Genomic DNA, 20,207 nt, shown 5'->3' with positions numbered 1-20,207 from the left:
CTTTTTTCCTTGGGACATACAAAGCAGAGGTTTGTTTCTAAAACAGTAACGATTTCGGGCCAGACACACTCTGTAAGTTTTTGACCTTGGAAAAGGAAACAGCACAGAGGCAGAATTTTTTTTCATCTTGGCATCCAAGATTCTGATTTAAAATATAGAAGGGCGCCTGGGTGGCTCAGCTGGTTAAGTGTCTGACTTGGGCTCGAGTTATGATCTTGTGGTTCATGAGTTCGAGCCCCATGTCAGGCTTTGTGCTGACAGCTCAGAGCCTGGAGCCTACTTCAGATTCAGTGTCTCCCTTTCCCTATGTTCCTCCCCCACTCGTACTCTTTCTCTCTTTCTCTCTTTCTCTCAAAAATAGAGATTAAAAAAAAATTAAACATGGGGCGCCTGGTGGCTCAGTCGGTTAAGCATCCAACTTCTGCTTAGGTCATGATCTTGTGGTTTGTGAGTTCAAGCCCGCGTCGGGCTCTGTGCTGACAGCTCAGGGCCTGGAGCCTCCTTCGGATTCTGTGTCTCCCTCTTTCTCTGCCCCTCCCCTGCTCATGCTCTGTCACTTTCTGTCTCAAAAATAAATAAAACATTAAAAAAATTTTTTTAATTAAACAAGAAAACCCCTAAAAATATAGAAATAGGGGTGCCTGGGAGGTTTGGTCGGTTGAGCATCCAACTCTTGGTTTTGGCTCAGGTCACAATGTCATGGTTCGTGGGTTCGAGCCCTTTGTTGGGCTCCACATTGACAGTGCAGGGTTACTAAGGATTCTCTTTCATCTTTCTCTGCCTCTTCCCAGCTTATGATTTCTCTCTCTCTAAAAATAAATAAATAAACTTAAAAAAGAATTCAAAACAAAATATAGAAATAATTGCTCATTAAGAAATACACCAAAACTTGGGGCACCTCAGTGGCTCAGTTGGTTAAGCGTCTGACTTCAGCTCAGGTCATGATCTCATGGTCCATGAGTTCGAACCCCACGTCAGGCTCTGTGCTGACAGCTTGGAGCCTGAAGCCTGCTTCGGATTCTGTGTCTCCCTCTCTCTGACCCTCCCCTGTTCATGCTCTGTCTCTCTCTGTCTCAAATATAAATAAACATTAAAAAAATTTTTTTAAAGAAATACACCAAAACTCTATAGACAGTTACACATAAAAAGCTCCAGTGTTGGAGTACCTGGGTGGTTCAATTGGTTAAGTGTCTGACTTTGGCTCAGGTCATGATCTCACGGTTTGTGAGTTCAAGTCCGGCGTCGGGCTTTGTGCTGACAGTTTAGAGCCTGGAGCCTGTTTCAGATTCTGTGTCTCCCTTTCTCTCTGCCCCTCTCCCACTTGCACTCTCTCTCTCTCTCAAAAACAAACATTAAAAAGAATTTTTTTAAAGCTCCAGTGTTATAAACTCATAAAATCACATAATATTAGAGCTAAATTTATAAAAAGACCCTTTGCTCTTTATACGTAAGTAAACTCAGACTCAAAGAAGTAAAATAGATGGCCCCAAATCAGAAAGGCAGTTACAGATCAAAGATTAGAATCAAATTCTACTGAGTCATTGGATATATACCAACTGAGAAATTTTTTGAAGCATAAATTTCACTGTAATTTTTAAAACAGTATGCCAATTAAGAAAAAACCGCACAATTATTCACAGATAATGTACTTAGAAAGTAATTCTCAATTATATGACAAATGATAAAAATACACATTTAAGAAATATAACATGAATTAAGTTATACTTTTAATACTAAATTTGTTTATTAGGTAATAATATATACACAAGCTGAAATCTGACCCAACTGGCCAAATTACTTTTGAATTCTTTCACTATTATTTTTATTTCAAAATATATTTATTCACCCCAAACAATAACATAAACAAAACATGAGGTCAATTTTCCCATGTTTTGAAGGGTATAAGTTGACAAAGTATACATGGTAGTTTGTGGGTTTTAAAACTAGGTCTCCTATTTTCTGTTCCAGGGTTTTGATGGCTTCCTGTCTCACATTTAGGGTTTGAGTTTATTTTTGTATATAGTGTAACTAAGTGGTCTAGTGTCATTCTTCTGTATGTTGCTGTCCAGTTCTCCCAGCACCATTTGCTAAAGAGATGGTCTTTTTTTCCATTGGATACTCTTGCCTGCTTTGTCAAAGATTAGTTGGCCATACATTTGTGGGCCCAATTCTGGGTTCTCTATCCTATTCCATTGGTCTCTGTGTTTGTCTTTGTGCCAATACCATACTGTCTTGATGATTACAGCTTTGTAGTAGAGGCTAAAGTCTGAGATTGTGATTCCTCCTGCTTTGGTTTTCTTTTTCAACATTACTTTGGTTATTCAGGGCCTTTTGTGGTCCTATACAAACTTTAGGATTATTTGTTCTAGCTTTGAGAAGAATACTGGTGCAATTTTTATTGGGATTGCATTGAATTTAGATTGCTTTGGGTAACTGGTGTAGTCACTCTGAAAAACAGTGTGGAGGTTCCTCAAAAAATTAAAAATAGAACTATCCTACACCCAGCAATAGCACTACTAGGAATTTATCCAAAGGATACAGGAGTGCTGATTCATAGGGGCACATGTACCCCAATGTTTATAGCAGCACTTTCAACAATAGCTAAGTTATGGAGAGAGCCTAAATGTTCATCAACTGATGAATGGATAAAGAAGATGTGGTTTATATATACAATGGAATACTACTTGGGAATGAGAAAGAATGAAATCATGCCATTTGCAGCAACATGGATGGAACTGGAGGGTATTATGCTAAGTGAAATAAGTCAATCAGAGAAAGATAGATACTCATACGTGGAACTTGAGAAACTTAACAGAAGACCATGGGGGAAGGGAAGGGAAAAAAATAGTTACAAACAAGGAGGTAGAGAGGCAAACCATAAGAGACTCTTAAATACAGAGAACAAACTGAGGGTTGATTGGGGTGGGGGAGAGCGGAAATGGGTGATGGGCATTGAGGAGGGCACTTGTTGGGATGAGCACTGGGGTTGTATGTAAGCGATGAATCATGGGAATCTATCCCCCAAACCATGAGCACACTGTATACACTGTTTGTTAGCCAACTTGACAATAAATTATGTTAATAAATAAATAATAAATAAATAATAAGTAAATAAATAAACAAAACCTAGGTCTCTTCCAAAAGTAAGCTGTTTTTTTAATGAGAACTCAACTCATAAAATCAAGAAGCACATCAGATGTAAACAAATAGCACAATTAAAATTAATTTATTTATTCATACAAACCCAAGTCAGATTTAAAGTCACTTACAAGATTACCTAAAATATATGTTACATTAAATGTAAGTAAGGAATTTATTTTAAGTTTTATTAATTCAACAAATATTGGCTGAGCATTTCCTTTAGGGGTTACACTTCCAAACATAATGTAAAAGAAGAGAAATTATTCAAGTGGATGTAATATACTTACTAAAACAAATAAGTCATCAGTTAGAAGGTATTATTGGTAGTGTTATGGGTTAGGTCTATAATACTTATTTAAAAGAGGGTATGGTGGGAAACTAGAATTTAAAGGTTTCATTGTAAGTAGATATCTCAAAAAATTAAACATAAAAATGTTCCAAAGTCTAAAGCAGTGGTTCTCAACCAGGTATGACTTGGTAATATCTGGAAACATTTTGGGTTGTCACAACTGGGGAGGTGCTAGTGGTCTACAGTGGGTAGAGAACAGGGATATTGTGAAACATCTGACATTGCACAGAACAAACCTCCATAACAAAGAAATAGTTGACCTAAAATGTCAATAGTGCCAAGGCTGAGAAACCCAGGCCTAAAGTGATTTAAGTGATTTAATGTGATTTAATAAGTACTAATTTCTTCTCTGAAAGACATGATGACATACAGGTGTATTTTCATAAATATGAGAAATGATATAGATAGAACAAAGATTATACACTTTACATGAAACTGTGACATCACTACATGTTTATAATTATAAAAATATTAATGGCAGGATACCTGGGTGGCTCAGTTGGTTGGGCATCTGACTCTTGATTTTAGCTCAGGTCATGATCTCATGGTTCGTGAGATTGAGCCCTACATCACTGGGGCTCTGCGCTGATGGTGCGGAGCCTGCTTGGGGTTCTCTCTCTCTCTCTCTCTCTCTCTCTCTCTCTCTCTCTGCCCTTGCCCCACTAGCACAGGTGCGCTCTCTCTCTCTCTCAAAAATAAATAAACATTAAAAACATATTAATGGCAAATTCTTGTGAATAGCATTATACTGACCTTTCTTACACAAGCAGTGATTTTTACCTTCTTGTGATTTTTACAGTGGAGATATTTCCTTCATTTTTTTCAACTAATATTTAGTGAACATCTATTTTCTAGATGTTCTATGTAAGGTGCTATAATAAAAGTTCATATAACAGTTTTACTGGGGAAAGAGGCATGTAAACAAAAAATTACAATCCACATGACAAGGGTTATTATAGAGTAATAAATAAGCTACAGTGTGGTAAAACAGAAGAGGGAGTGAGAACTTATGTGATTGTGGGGGTGGGGGTTGGGCATCTTGGGTAAGAGAAGAATATCAAAGACAACTCCCCAGAGGAACAAATGCCTGATCTAAATATTTATATCAGAAGACAGGAGGGACTTCTATGAATGTCATGTTAAGTAAAGAACTTCTTGGGGCACCTGGGTAGCTCAGTCAGTTAAGCGTCAGACTCTCCATTTTGGTTCAGGTCATGATCTCGCAGTTCGTGAGATTGAGCCCACAGTGTGGCTCTGTGCTGATGGCACGGAGGCTGCCTGGGATTCTCTCTCTCTCCCTCTCTCTCTGCCCCTCCCCTGCTTGCAAGGGTTTTCTCTCTCTCTCTCTCTCTCTCTCTCCCTCCCTCCCTCCCTCCCTCAAAAATAAATAAACTCAAAAACAAAAACAAAAAGAACTTCTATCAATTACAGGCTTACCAGTCATCTTAATGAAGGCTTTAGGCAAAGTAACATCATAAGAAGGTTATGATTTTATAAAAATCACTCTGAGCACAGTTGGAGGGTAGCCAGGAAGGAGAAAGAGATACTAATTAGGACTCAGATTCAAGGTGATAAGAATCTGGAACAAGGCAGTCATCCAACGGGGGCAAGGGAAGGAGGGGATAGATGGATGAAGAGATGTTAAGAAGAATCAGTAGAACCAAAGTCAGGAGTGGTAGCCAAAAGTAGAACCACAGTCAGAGCACGATAATGTAAGAAAATTGCCTTTAGTGCTAAAAAATTGAGACTAGCCCCTGCTGGGGGATGCTTTGAGATTAGGCCAAATGAACATGTAAATATTTATTATATAAAAACTGTCATCATTTAGTATATACATAACAATAAAAATTTAAACTAATAATTTAACTTTTCTTAATTTTATCTTAATAAAACTGATTACAGAATACTTTAAAATACTGGTGCCAAACTTCAGGGTCCCATCCGACATGTTATGGAGCTTAGAAGTCACCACTACTGTCCTCACAATTAACTAACCTGAAAATCCACAACTCTTCTTGGATCCTTCAAAGAACTGTGGTAACAGGGCAAGCTGCTGCCCCTAGAGCTGGAGAAACAGACAGATACAGAGAATCACAGCTCACCAGGAGCAGAAGCCAGCAGCTGGAGCTAACTTCAGTAGAAATACTTTAAGTTGTAGACCAGCTTGAGAGTTAAAAGCTACAAGGGGGTCCTGTCTTTGGAGGTTGGGGGTGCCCACATTCTTGGGTTTTACTTCCAGGGTCTCTACCAGGTTCTTACTGCAAAGATCAGAGAAAAATCCCCTCCTGCTTCTGGTAGGGGGAATGGTAAAGTGACCATTTTGGAATATACCCGGAGTTCTTTCGCTTCTTCCTAACAAGGCCTGCCCTCTAGGGAAACTACTTCACTAATGGACTGGGGTTTTACTAAAGCCTAAACTGCCTGGGAGAAGGGACATACTCAACTCAGTCTCACTAAAAGGCCGCCATCTAGCTATCAGAATGTAAAACACTTCCCCTCCTCTCCCACTTTACCACATCAATAGGGTTCTGGTGTAATAACTGTGATTGCAGCTAAAAGAACTGCAAGCTTCAGATCCTATTAAGGAGTCTCTAGGAAAACCTAGAGAACAATTAACAAGGACACACAGGACATTTTAGCCTCTAACACCATAGCCACAGCAAACAGTAAATATAGCCTAATTCCTAGCCAGATAAACATAAAACCTCACACTAAACACCCATATAACCTCAGTTCCTTCTACCATATCTTGCTTTCAAAAAAAATAATACAAAGCATGCTAAAAGGCAAGAAAAAAAAACTATCTAAGACTAAAGCAAGCATGAGAACCAGATTCAGATATGGCAGAGATTTTGGAATGATCAGACCAGAAATTTAGAATGATCAATATGCTAAGAGATCAAATAAAAAAGTGGATAACACACAGACTAGATGGGTCACATAAGCAGAGAGATGGAAGTTCTAAGAAAAACTCACAAGGAAATGCTAGAAACTGAAAACATTGTAACAGAAATGAAGAATGCCTTTGATGGGTTTACCAACAGACTAAACACAGCTAAGGAAAGAATCAGTGAGCTTGAAGAAAGATCAATAGAAAATTCCAAAACTGAAAGGCAAAGAGAAAACAGCAACAACAATGTAAAAGAACAGTAGAACTGTGGGACAGTTATAAAAGATAGAACATGTGTGCAATGGAATTACCAGAAGGAGAACAAAGATGAAGGAATAGAAGAAATATTTAAAGGAATAATGCCAGATTTTCAAAATTAATGACAGACACCAAACCACTGATCTAGGAAGCTTAGAGAACACAAGCAGGGCACATTACCATAAAATGTACACCTACACATACCATATATGAAATGCAGAAAATCACAGAGAGAGTCTTGAAACAAGCCAAGGGAACAAGATAGAATTCTATTTGACCTCTCTTCAGAAAACATGCAAGCAAAAAGAGGGTGGAGTGAAATATTTGAAGGGTTGAAGAATAAAAACCACTAACCTAGAATTCTGCATACAGTGAAATTACCCTTCAAAAATGAAGGAAAACTAGAGACTTTCTAAGGCACACGAATAATGAGAAAATTTGTCTCCAGTAGACCTGCCTTGCAAGAAATGATAAAAGAAGTTCTTCTGAGAGAAGGAAAATGATAATAGGTCAGAAACTTGGATCTACATAAAGAAGGGAAAAGCATTAGAGAAGGAATAAGTGAAAACAAAATAATATTTTATTTTTCTTATTCTTAATTGACTTAACAGAAAACGGTTTAAAATAATAATAGCAAGAATGCATTCAGTTTTATAGCATATGGGTAAATGAAATGAACTGGCAGCAAAGTGATAAAGGACAGGAGAGAGGAAGTAGACATGCTTTGTTATAAGGCACCTGCACTACCCATGAAGTGGGACAGAGTTACTTGAAAGCAGGCTTTCATTAGTTGTAAATGTGTATTGCAAATTCTACAGCAACCTATAATAAAATTTATAAAGGAAGTATAATTGACATGCTAAGAGAGGAGCGAAAATGGAATCATGTAAAATGCTCAATTAAAACCAAGAGAAGGGGCGCCTAGGTGGCTCAGTCGGTTAAGCATCTGACTTCACCTCAGGTCATGATCTTGCGGTTCATAAGTTCCAGCCCCGCATCAGGCTCTGTGCTGACAGCTCAGAGCCTGGATCCTGCTTCAGATTTTGTGTCTCCCTATCTCTCTGCCTCTCCCCTGCTTGTGCTCTGTCTTTCAAAAATAAATAAAATATTAAAAAAAAAAAACAAGAGAAGGCAGAAAAAAGAGAGAAACACTGAAAAGAGAAGAAAAAAAGAAAAGAAAAGAAAAGAAAAGAAAAGAAAAGAAAAGAAAAGAAAAGAAAAGAAAAGAAGTGCAATGCATAGAAAACAGTTAATTACAAACTTCACAGCCACTATGGGGTGTGGAGCAGGGTAGAAATAGATAAAACCACAGGGTTCCAATGCTGTAACACGTACTGAAACCACTGCTTTAGAAGAATAGTTTTTCTGATGCCTCCTGATGCTTTCCTCCTTTACAATGTGTAACTCTTCAAGAATCAGGAATAGCAATTCCTACCTTGAAAATACTATCTGGGACTGTGTGAAAGTAGAAGTTCAATGCTTCTAATCCGGTAATCCAAGTCATAGTCTTTGGAGCTTCTGAGTCTTGAGGCCTACATCTGGTGAAGTTTCATTCTCCCTGGTCATTTCTGACACCTTCTCCTTTCTCTCTGGGGAAGAGGACAGGAGGGTGTATGTCTGGGCTCTCGCTGATGTAAGTGTAACTTGAGTTAATAAGAGGGATTTTACCTTTTAAAGCTCTTCTCTTTTACCCTAACAGTTCATCTCAAAGAGTGACCTGTGGAACATCTATATCAGTATCACCGAGGATGTCTGTTAAAGAGGGAGATTCATGGGTTCTGCCCAAGAGCTACTGAATCAGACTCTCAGAGAGTGAGCCTAGGAATCTGCACTGCTGGCAAATGTCACAAGTGAGCCTTATGCACAGTGAAGTCTACATCTGAGAACCACTGCTTTAATATATGGCTCCTTTAGAGAGTTGGGGATAGGAATAAGGTTTGGAAGTCACTTCACTTTATGTTTTGGGCCAATTTATTACTAGGAATATTTGCCCCTAACCACTTGCTGAACATGTCTGCTAACCAAATAGAGTAAATGCTCAAAGAATATTTATTGAAAGATTACTTGAAGAGCATAACATGATACTTTCTTAAGTTCTGTGATGAGTAAAACATTTTGATTCTTCTAACCTAGATAGAAGTCATTTTATTCTAAATGAGTTTTTAAAAATTTTATGGTCTTTTTTGTAATGTGTACAGAATAGCTGTCACTTTAAAACTATAAGAGTACAACATGCCAAACTTTATTTAGATGGTAGGCTTGCCCTAATGCAGGCCATCAAAAAAATAATAACTTGAGCTTCCATATCAGTTAAATTTGGTCTAGAGAATTCCTGCAAAAGAAAAATAAATGGTTGAAAACATAAGTAGCTATGGAAAATGTAAATCTAAAATAAACTAAGAATTGTAATAAGGATTTAAAAAAATGAGCAGATACGTCAACAAACCCTACATGTTGAGGCACTTATAAGGATGGCCTAAGAGGTTGGGGAATTGGCAGAAGGGTACAGCAGCTAGGGTAAAACAAAAGAGAAAAAAGATAAGCAGGCAGAGAACATAAAGGCCTGCTCATCAAATCCTTCCAAGAACCAGAAAACCAAAATCCACAAAAAGGATTTTCGGAAACAAAAAATCAAGCAGTAAGACAGAAGATAAGAGAAACGGGACTTTTACTGGGTTCTTCAAGTACTGAGTCCATGGGGCACACATACACTACATTATACTTCTATACCATTTTGTAAAGGCATTGGTAACCTCTAACGTTAGTATCCAGTCAAAATTATATAATCCCATCAGCATCTGCAAGAAAGAAGGACCTGGCTTGATTTTCAGTTCTTTATTTTTAGTTCTTTCTTACATTCCCAACGTGGGGAAATGGAGCTTGGAAAAACTCAGCTTGGGAAAACTTGGGAGACTGAGCTAGAGACTATTCTTCCATTGTTCTTTGTGCAAGAAGAGATAAGGAGTGAATAGAAGCAATAAGTGATCATTCCCTAGAAGCTTTCCTTTTCAGGAGACTGCCACTTAGAGGGCAGGCGAGGTGATCTCTCCTACTGTCAATTTGTTAGCAGGGTGTGTGTGTGTGTGTGTGTGTGTGTGTGTGTGTGTGTGTGTGGCGTGTGCATGCTTTGCATGTGTGCAACTGCATATGTGCATGAGTGTGTATGTTACAGGGACATGAATGGTACTGCACAACGTTCAGTCTGACTTACCTTGCATCTAGCAGCAGCAGATTATACACCCACATGAGTACTGTCACTCTGAAAATGGGATAGAGAGTTAGGTTCTCAGCAGAGGAGAAAAAAACACAGAAAGAGAGAGAACACAACCGCGTGCACACACATGCACAAACATACACTGAAATTCTCCAAACTTGTGGGTCAGAGCAGCTGGGAGGGAGTCAGTCTTCCTCTCTTCCTGCTCTCTCTTTGCTGAACAGCCAAATGAGAGACTGAACTCTAACAAGGAAGAAAGAACTGCCAACAGTCACTGAAAACTCACTCTGGATGTTATAGGAAGATACAGTCTTTTTCAAAGACACAGCTGAAGCAGCAGACTTAAAATTTGTAAAAGATGGTGTAGCTGCACAAAAATAAGAGAAATAAGGAGAGCTGTGAAGTGATCATCAGCAAAGTCCTCTAGAGTTAATCTGTGATAGAAGGATAACAAAGAAGTTCTGTAAGCAGAAAGGAAAAATTACCTGTAAATAACTTTTTTTCCAGTTCTTCTTGAATTTTAAGAAGAATCCTCTCTTGTTCTAAGGCTTCTATGTACTTGGAGTAGCACCAGGTTGGCTAGAAAGACAGCTTTCAAAGTTAATTTTGGGAATGTTTGTCCCAGGAAATAAACTGAAGGTAAGATGGCCTATATAAGCCTCTTCATTTAAACCTTTTATTGAAGTATAACAAACTTCAATAACAGATCATTGAATAGGACAATTCAATGATGTGTCTAGAACTATATGAGTTATAACTATTTCTCAGTGAATCAATGTTGCAAAGGCTTTATGGAGTTCTTTACAGCTATTGACGCACCTATATATATATATATATATATATATATATATATATATATATATTTAATTTGATTATGAATTTAGGTGCTCAAGAGAGATCCAAGTTTTTTTGAGGGGGGTAGTTTTGCATTTGTATTAATTACAATTCTTAAACGTGCAAAATCTATCAGAAACAAATGCACATACAGAGAATCCACACTTGCAAAATGGCACAGTATTATCACTGTACCAATTGCTAGAGTAATTCAACATGTCTCTCTTCAATAGCAACAACAATAATAATTTACATTTAGGAAATGCCTTTGGTTTCCAAAAGCTTTTTAGTTTCTTACGAAACTCTTGAGATATATGACAGGAGATTGTCATCATAACCATTCCTTTTTCTCACACTTTCTCCTTTTAACAGACAAGGAAACAGGCTCAAAGCAAATTCAGGGATTTTTTTTCAGGCTCCCAGGTAACACTGACTTGTAAATGACATTGAAAATTAGAAGCTTGTTATCTCTAGTTCCACATTTCACCCTTTTTTATACCACGTTTCTGAAATTTAATGCTAGTCATTTTCTAATAAATGTTTTTCCCAATGGCATTATTACATATCATACACTTTAGAGGTTACCTTTTTCAATATATGGTGTCACAAAATTGACATTCCCCTTGTCTCAATAATAGCTTTATAGTCTATCAGCTATCTTTATTGAGCGGCTGAATTTATTTGACATTCCTAAATGCCAAAAAGATTGTTTCTTGAGCTAGAATCCTCTTAAGATGCAAGCACAAGTCATTAAAAATGGACATGACTTATGAAATTTCAGGGACATGATATTAATTTACAAGTTAAATGTAAATATAAACATAAAAATTGTAAATGTATTCACTGATGGTCATGTACCGGCCAATTTTGTGAGCACTTCAAAGAATTAAGAAATTTGAGATTAAGGCTTTGACATTTTTCTTTCTTTTTTTTAAACCCAAGAATATGTCAACCAAGTGTATTCTGTCTTGTTCCCTATCTGCCTTATTCTCTTTTTCAGTAAGCTAGTCATTTCAACTGCTGCCACTTAAATCTTCTTCATGTGTATAAAAAAGTATTTTCTTTTATTATATTGTCCAGGATCAGCTGAAATTTTAATAGTCTCTGAAGGCTCAAGGGAATTCCCTTCCAATCTCTCCTAGAATAATTTTGCCCTCATTTTCAAACAAGCACAACTCTACTACTGGACAATAACTGAGTTACTGCATTCTACTATCCAATGTTTTAAAGAAGTGGTATCTGTAACACCCGTACAGCTTACCTGTCGACCATATGCTTGCAGGCTGAAAACTGGGTCACTGGGTAAAGCAGCTGTTTTGATAGCAGATCCTGAAGAACTTGCATATTGTTTGCTTCCATCCTGTAATTATATTAAGTTATTTAAAAAAGGGGGGGGGGGTAAAAACTCTACTAGTACAAACTTACAGCTAAGGAGTCATAACATTAGATGAAAAAATATCTTGTAATGAGTACCACACTCGAGGTCTCATCAAGTCAGTGTTACTAATTTGACATCATTTATGAACTCTTTACATTTATTTCCTACTAATATAAAAATATTTTAAAATGAGTGATAAATTATGAAGTGGAATGTAAAAATTGCCACCCAATTCTGGCATCTAGGAAAAACCACTGTAAACCTTTTCATAAACATCCATCCAAGCTTCTCACTAGGGAAAGACATAGATATAACCTGTAATTTTAGTATTTATATTTTATTACATAAATTTCATACAAATGGAATCACACTATATGTGCTTTTTTGAAATCTGCTTTTTCATGCAAATTGTTGTGAAAATATTTCTAGTGGAAATGTAAAGGGGAGGGTCTTAGTGTCATTCACCAGTATGCCTACAATTCAATATATAGTATACACCTGAATATGTGGATAATGAAATGTATAAAATGCATCATCAATGAATTAACTGTTCTAAGCACTCAAATCTTGAGTGATAAAAAAATCAACTATATCATCACTTCAACAGGTAAATAATAGTCTAGTAAAGGTATGTATCACAGATAATTTAATCAATGCCTGCTACTGGGAACTTAAGCTATTCGATTTTTTTTTATGATTATAAATGATGCTAGTTGATGACAGAACTCTCCAAGAAATCCAGTCATGAATCAGAGGAAAACTATAACATAGGCACCCAAAATTAATTAAATATTCCTATATAAACATTTGTATACATAAAATAATATACCAAATCATAAATGCAGAAACTTGGGCCAAAAATAGACCAAAAATATAAAAAGTAAAATGAGTTTACTAAACTTAAAAGAAGACTGAAGAAAAAAAGACAAAAATCTCTGAAAAATGAAGCTATAAGGTACCCAAGGGAGAAAAAATTTGATTGAATAGAGAGATAGGTAGGGGATTTATACACATATTATTTATATACACTTTCTGATCCATACACATGCATACACATGGTATATAATATGTATATGTATCATATATATGTATCAAAAAGTTTAAATATACACATATATACACACATATGATATGCATATAAATCTGCCCCCCCCCCAAAAAAAACCACTTAGCAAAGACATAAACCTACAGACTCAGGAATCTGAGCAATCCTCAAACAGAATAAGTACAAAGAAATCCACATGAGACATATCATAATCAAATTCTGAAAGCCAAAGACAAAGAAAAAATCTTGAAGGCAGTAAGTAAGAAACAATACCTTACCTATAGGGAAAGGACAGAAGAAAATAATAAATCTTGGAATATCAGGAAGGAAGAAAAATGGGAACAGCAGAAGTATGGGTTAATATAATAGCCTTTTCCTCCCTCCTTGAGTTTCCTAATTTATGTTTGATGGTTGAAGCAAAAATTATAAAATGTCAGAGTTTTCACTTTCTGTTTTATTCTTATGATGGCTTTATATGGATATCATCTGCCATTTTCTGCTCACTTTGAAATGCCTTATATTTTCCTCAACCATCAATAATACCGATGTGGTTCTCAGTATATGCTGAGGAAATATTTAAAATAACTATAAACAAGAGAGGGAAAAAGACTTAAAGTGGGGGGGTGGTTAGTTTCTAGACTCTAGTCAAACTGGGAAAATGTTAACACCAATAGACTGGGAAAAGTTATGTATCTATAATGTAGTATCTAAAGCAACCACTAAAATATCTAAACAAAGATACACCAAAATAAAATTCTAAGAAACATACAAGTAATCCACAAGAATGCAAGACAAAGGAAACAGAAAAAAATGAAAAATAGAGGGAACAATCAAAACAAGAAATAAAATCGCAGGCATATTAAAAACCATAATAAAGACAAAGAGACTAAACACACCAAATAAAAGACAGAAATTGGCAGAATAGATTTAAAAAACACCACCGTGACCCAACTATATGCTGTTTATAGGAAACTTAATTGAAATATAATGATATAGAAAGTAAAGGAATGAAAAAAGATACACCATACAAACATCAGAACAGAGCAAGTTGGTTTTGCAGCTTTGGAGAAGTTTGGCAGTTTTTTAAGAACCTCCACAGTCCTCTACATTGTTTATGACACCATATATATGTATAAAACACTATCTTTAAAAAGAGCTGGAAGAATATATCCCAAGTTTAATGGTTGCTCTTCGGGATGGGGAGGGTTATGGAACTCAGAGCTGGGGTTAAGAGAGTTTGCTCTTTCTGCAGTATTTACTCTTTCTACAATATTTTAACGAGGGGAAAAAAAATGAGGCAAAATGTTAGCAGTGTTTGTCATCATATTACTTTTGTATTTTTTGATACCTTCTAAATTTCTTTTAAAAAAATAGAATAGGTATAAGCTTGCAAGTAAATAAAATACATTAGTCATGAGCAGTTAGCCTTTTTCAATTCAAAGAAAGTAGATAAATATAAAGAGACAGACAGATGAATGGGTGAATAAATGGACAGATTGACAGACAAATAGGCAGGCTGGGCAATTTATAATTCATATTTATAAATTTTGTGGTCAATGTATCAGTTTGTTATTGTAATATTGAAAATGCTTTCCCATGAGTACATAACATTTTTTTCATTCATTCATTTTTGTTTTCGTTCCTGATTTACTCAGTAAACACTGCTTAATAATTGAGCCTGTGGTGGACACTGGTCTAAGCGCTATGATACACAGATGCACAAGACAAATACTATCCTTGGGAATCTCAGTCCAGTGAGAATGACAGATGCAAAAACTTATTCATGAGACAATATAAAGCATTCTCCAAGAGAGGTAGGAATGTTACTACAGTGGATGTGAACTGCTTGTGCGACCTAGGAGGGTCAAGAAAGCTTTCACATGGAAGAGGTGACATTTGAGATGTATTTTGAGAAATTCAAAACAAAGTCTGAAACCTCTGGCTAAAGGCTTAAAAGCCACTAAAATCTGTATTCTATAATGTCTCTGTATTTTCCCCAGCCTGAATTCTTCTGCAAATTCATACACACCACATACCTTTTAAAAGTCTGACTCAACTCAAACTGAGTCTTGTCTTACCTTTGCAAATTTCTCGTCTTCTGTGACTGCCAATTTTTTTTTCTTATTATATTCTTGTCTTCTCTCTAAAACACTCATAATTTTTTCATCAGTTAAGTTCTTCCTAAACTCGCAAAACTGAGGCCAAAATTTAAATAGAACCCCAAAAATTGTCATCTGTATAAAAAACAAAGTATGTCTCAGATTACAATTTTACACAAATGTACCAATTTAAACTCTAATTCACCATAATAATGGATTAACTATTCTATCTTTAATATACAGCGTGTTTCCTCCAACTTACTGTCTCCAGACATCTTGGCATAGTTTAGCTCAGCACATGCTTATCATCAATGTTTTTTACTACCAATGAGAAGTCTTTCTTTAAAAATAAAACCATATACTTAAAAGTTACTTTATTCTTTATGTTTCCCTAACCAATTGATTGTATTAATAAAGAATCCATTAGGTCTTTTTAAATAAGAAATTTATGTTTTCTTTTAAAACATACACTAGTTGATCTGCCACACACTCTGCTGTTTTATGCAAGTATTCCAAATATTCAGTCCATCAAGAGGAACGCCTCTGTGCCCCCTTTTTCTTTCTTTTAGAGAAAGGAAATACCTCTGGAAAAGCTCTTAAACAAAGCCGCAGATCTAAAAATAAATCTTGAGTAACTTTTAAATGATATAATCTCTTTTATGTGAGAGCAAGAAAAGTAACACTTAAAAAGCAGGGTGGTATCCCGGACAAAGGCTTTCTATGAGGACACTCCACATTAAGTGATTAATTGTGATATTTATAGAGATAAGAATTGTTGCTCAAAGTCCCATGCCAAGTATTTCCATTAGTTCCAGAGGCATATATTACTTCCAAGAAGGTAGGACCTGCCACATCAGATCAAGTCCAACATCTTGTTACTAGGAATGGCCTTTACCTAATGCCCTAGAGAAAACTGAACCATCCCATTAGGCTCCAAGCCAACTCTTCAGAGGAAAAGAGGAATTTATAAAAAGTAAGTGCTGCCGTGATCAATAGAGTCCTCAACTGGCTGGTATATTTCATTACTCCTCTTTTCTGTACATGAATATTATTAGTAATTCTAAAATTTTTTATTCCTTTTAAAATAGTTTTATCATTTAATTCTGTAGCCTCTCGGCATTGTGATCACAAAAGCTAGAGATACTTTCTTTGATGAAATGTAGGCTTTAAACCAAATTTCATTTACATTTACCTGCTATATCTTTATTTAAGTAATCCCCTGATCTAATGTCAAGGTATCGTGGTGGTTTCTATATGAACTTCTCAAACAAATACTCCTCTTCCTTCTCTATTTACCAACTATTGACCCTACTTCTCAGTTATCTATCCAAAACCTGAGTCATTCCCTGCTCTCAAATACATTTATTTCCATCTAGAAAGTCTTCCAGCAAACGTCATTCAATTAGAACACAATTTTTCAATGGCAGACATAAAACGACTCTACTCCTAAAAGCTGCAATTAAGATTTTAAGTTAATAACATATGTGTTTGTCACAAAAATTACTCTGTACCACGAGAACCTCAAAAGATAATCAAACTGTAGGTAGGAAAATGTTGTAATAAATATAGAGCTACTTTGCTCACTGGCAGTAGATGGGCAATGACTTTAGTATGAGTTAAAAGGGCCAGTGAAAATTTGGTTGAGTGAAGAAAACTTCGAAGTTATTAGGGGTGCCGGTGGGGGATAGGAAAAGGTCACACTGCTAACAATATTAGAACAGGCAATAGGCTTTTTTATCTACTATGCAGCCCTTTCACTTAACTTTGCTCTCATTTCCAATTTGATTTTACTCCTTTCTGTCACAATAGATCACTTCTCATGTCAATCATCCATGAGTTCAAGTATGCTATCGAGCGCCTATTCTGTGCTAGGCATTTGGGCCACAAGGATAAATAAGAAACATGCCTTGCCCTCAAACACCTTACAATCAGATGGGAAAGTCAGCATAAAAATAGTCATTTTCAGTTTTGTGCGATAAACAGAAACATATGCAGGATGTTACAGAAGCACAAGGGAGAGAAGATGATAACACAAAAAACTCAGGAGGGAAGAGAATAAGGCTCCTTTGTAGAACCAGAGATATTTCAGCAAGACTGGTGGGTGAGGGCAGGGAGTGGTAAGAGATGTGCAACCAGACCTCTGGTTTGCACACCTGGGTAGAAGGTGATGCTATTCCCTGAACTTCCTTAGGAAATGCAGGAGGAATAATCAGTTTGGTGGGGTGAGGACTCTATAGAAAGATTCTCTTATTTTCTGATGCTCTAAAGTCCACATTTAAATTATGTCTAGGACTCTATTTTAGGAAATCAAGTAGAATGCATAAACTAGAGGACTCCAGTACAGTTTGCTGGCTTCAATCCCTAGACAATATGGCAAAACCAACCAATATAAGCAGTTCCAGACATGCACTTGCAAACTCAAGGTCTTTGATGTAGATGGGCAAGCCCTGGCCTGGTTATCCAGAGACCTAGGCTAGGCTAAGTGATCTCTAAGATCTTTTCACAAACATACTACGATTCTGGCACCATGTTTTCTCTATTTCTGTTTAGCACTTCCTCAATCATTCATCTGTATTTTCACCTATTTTAATGCATAATTTGGATTATGAGTCCATTTCAGTTCCTCAGAGGACTTAGAACACAGCTGGCTCACAAATGAATGTTAAGGAATAATGGCCTTTTTTCCATGCTCAAGGGCAATCGTATCCTAAATCTCTGGTTCATATCACTTAAATCATGACATGGCCTTCCCTATTACCCCTATTATAATTTATTTTTCTTAATCATTTTTCAAGAACAACATCACTAAAAGGCTTTTAAAAATGCAAATAAATTATGTCCACCAAATCACTGTTTTCTATTATTTATCTTAAAAAGAAGTAACTTGAGCAGGTTAACAGGCATGATTTTCTTTTCATGAGCTTGTGTACTTTATGTTGGTTAGGTACTTAAATCTCCTCTCACTTATTTTATGAGCTATGTGAATATTCCAATCTTTAAAAATACACAAATCTTGGGACACACATATTTTACACATATTTGTGGTAGCAGATTTTCTAAAGGAAACATGAATGGTGGGAAAGGAAGGAGGAATTGGCTGGAGTTTTATAAGCTAAAAACAAAAATGATAATCATAGAAAGTCAAGGATAGTATTTAAATAATTATATTTGCTGTGTATTATCAACAAAATAGTAAGTTATTAGTTTCTTATGTTCTGTGGAATATGCAAATATTTTTTCATTAAATAGAAGTAATCTCAGTTAAGGAAGGAAGGTTGTAACCCTGTCAAATATGAATAATGCAAAATCTTTAAAAGAATATCTAGATTGTTAATGTATTTTAAAATACGCTTAACTGATACTGCACGCCCTGATCTCTTACCTGTGCCTCTCTAAATACATAGGGTCCTAACTCCTTCCTGTGTTCAATAATCTTCTGGGCTTGCTCTATTGGAATGTCAATTTGTAAAGCTGGTGGAATACTAGAATTAATAAAGCAGTTGATAATAGTCATGATCTTCTTGTGAATGATGGACTCATCACAATGAGAATGGCACAAGTCCTGAACAGGAGGAAAGAGAGAACAATATATGATTAACGCATTCCTAGAACACTTTGTAGAATTGTGGCAATACATCTTCCAGTAATACATAGATTTTAACTTCAGATCAAGAGGACATGAGGACATGTGAAAGCTATCTTTCTATAAAACGGTATCTTCTATTTCTCTTGGGTTTGAGGAACCTAAGACGTTGATGCATACATCATACATAAATACAGGTTTCATTTACCCTTGAGTGCTTCTACTCCTAGGTAAAGGAACAGCTTCAAAGTCTACTTTGACTCATTTAGCAAATTTATATGGGTGCCTACTATATACCAGCTGAGCCCCAAGATAGTATCTGCCTTTAAAGGCTCAATCTTACTGGAGGAGAAGAAAGAGAACACATTACTTCAATATGAGTTAGCTAATAAGTACTACAGTAGAGGTGTACACAGGATCCTAGGAGAACACTGAAAACGGGTACCTAACTCAATCTGCAGGTGGATGTAAACGCTTTCCCAACCAAAACTGCTTCAACACCAAGGTGACTTAGGCTCGAAAGGGCAATATAATTGCAAAGGCATATTGGATTAAGGGTTAGTATCCAAAATCTATAAAAAATGTATCAAACTCAACACCCAAGAAAACAAATAATCCAGTGAAGAAATGAAAAACATGAACGGACACTTTTCCAAAAAAGACCTCCAGATGGCTAATAGACACATGAAAAGATGCTCAACATCACTCATTGTCAGGGAACTACAAATCAAAACCACAATGAGATACCACCTCATGCCTGTCAGGATGGCTAAAGTTAACAACTTAGGAAACAACTTGTAGAAGTTGGCAAGGATGTGGAGAAAGGGGAACCCTTTTGCACTGCTGGTGGGAATGCAAAGTGGTGCAATCACTCTGGAAAACAGTATGGAGGTTCCTCAAAAAATTAAAAATAGAAACTACCCTATGATCCATCAATGGCACTACTAGGTCCTTATCCAAAGGATACAAAAATGCTGATTTAAAGGGGCACATGCACCCCAATGCTTATAGCAGTGCTATCATCAGTAGCCAAACTGTCAACTAATGAATGGATAAAGAAGATATTATACACACACACACACACACACACACACACACACACACACACACACTGGAATACTACTTGGCAATCAAAAGAATGAAATCTTGCCATTTGCCACAACGTGGATAGAACTAGAGTGTATTATGCTAAGCTAAATAAGTCAGAAAAAGACAAATACCATATGATTTCACTCATATGTGGAATGTAAGAAACACAACAGATGAACATTGGGGAAGGGAAGGAAAAATAAGATAAAAACAGAGAGGGAGGCAAACCATTAAGAGACTCTTAAATACAGAGGACAAATTGAAGGTTGCTGGAGGGGTGTGGGGTAGGGGGATGGGCTAAGTGGGTGATGGGTATTAAGGAGGGCA

General features: G+C 36.4%; 1 protein-coding gene across 12 annotated transcripts in view; it reads right to left on the bottom strand.

The window, feature by feature from the left end:
- Nucleotides 1–585: 585 nt before the first annotated feature.
- Nucleotides 586–20,207, bottom strand: part of RGS22 (regulator of G protein signaling 22) — a 142,086-nt gene continuing 122,464 nt past the window's right edge. For 9 of the 12 annotated variants that reach the window (XM_027064132.2, XM_027064137.2, XM_053208423.1 and 6 more), the window contains 7 exons: nucleotides 18,591–18,770; nucleotides 15,188–15,343; nucleotides 11,948–12,046; nucleotides 10,338–10,431; nucleotides 10,139–10,219; nucleotides 9,850–9,897; nucleotides 8,859–8,970 (listed from right to left, as the gene is read on the bottom strand). In XM_027064132.2, the coding sequence (XP_026919933.1) occupies nucleotides 9,893–9,897; nucleotides 10,139–10,219; nucleotides 10,338–10,431; nucleotides 11,948–12,046; nucleotides 15,188–15,343; nucleotides 18,591–18,770 (615 nt within the window). In that variant the 3' untranslated portion in view covers nucleotides 8,859–8,970; nucleotides 9,850–9,892. Of the gene's footprint in view, nucleotides 810–3,185; nucleotides 5,556–8,858; nucleotides 8,971–9,849; nucleotides 9,898–10,138; nucleotides 10,220–10,337; nucleotides 10,444–11,947; nucleotides 12,047–15,187; nucleotides 15,344–18,590; nucleotides 18,771–20,207 lie in introns of those variants that run through there. The other 3 variants (XM_053208421.1, XM_027064133.2, XM_027064139.2) reach the window with 3 other exon arrangements.

The sequence above is a fragment of the Acinonyx jubatus genome, chromosome F2 (assembly GCF_027475565.1).
Source record: "Acinonyx jubatus isolate Ajub_Pintada_27869175 chromosome F2, VMU_Ajub_asm_v1.0, whole genome shotgun sequence".
In the NCBI taxonomy this organism is placed as follows: Eukaryota; Metazoa; Chordata; class Mammalia; order Carnivora; family Felidae; genus Acinonyx; species Acinonyx jubatus.
Note: the sequence above shows the minus strand (reverse complement) of the source record. Positions and strands in the feature narration are given on the sequence as shown.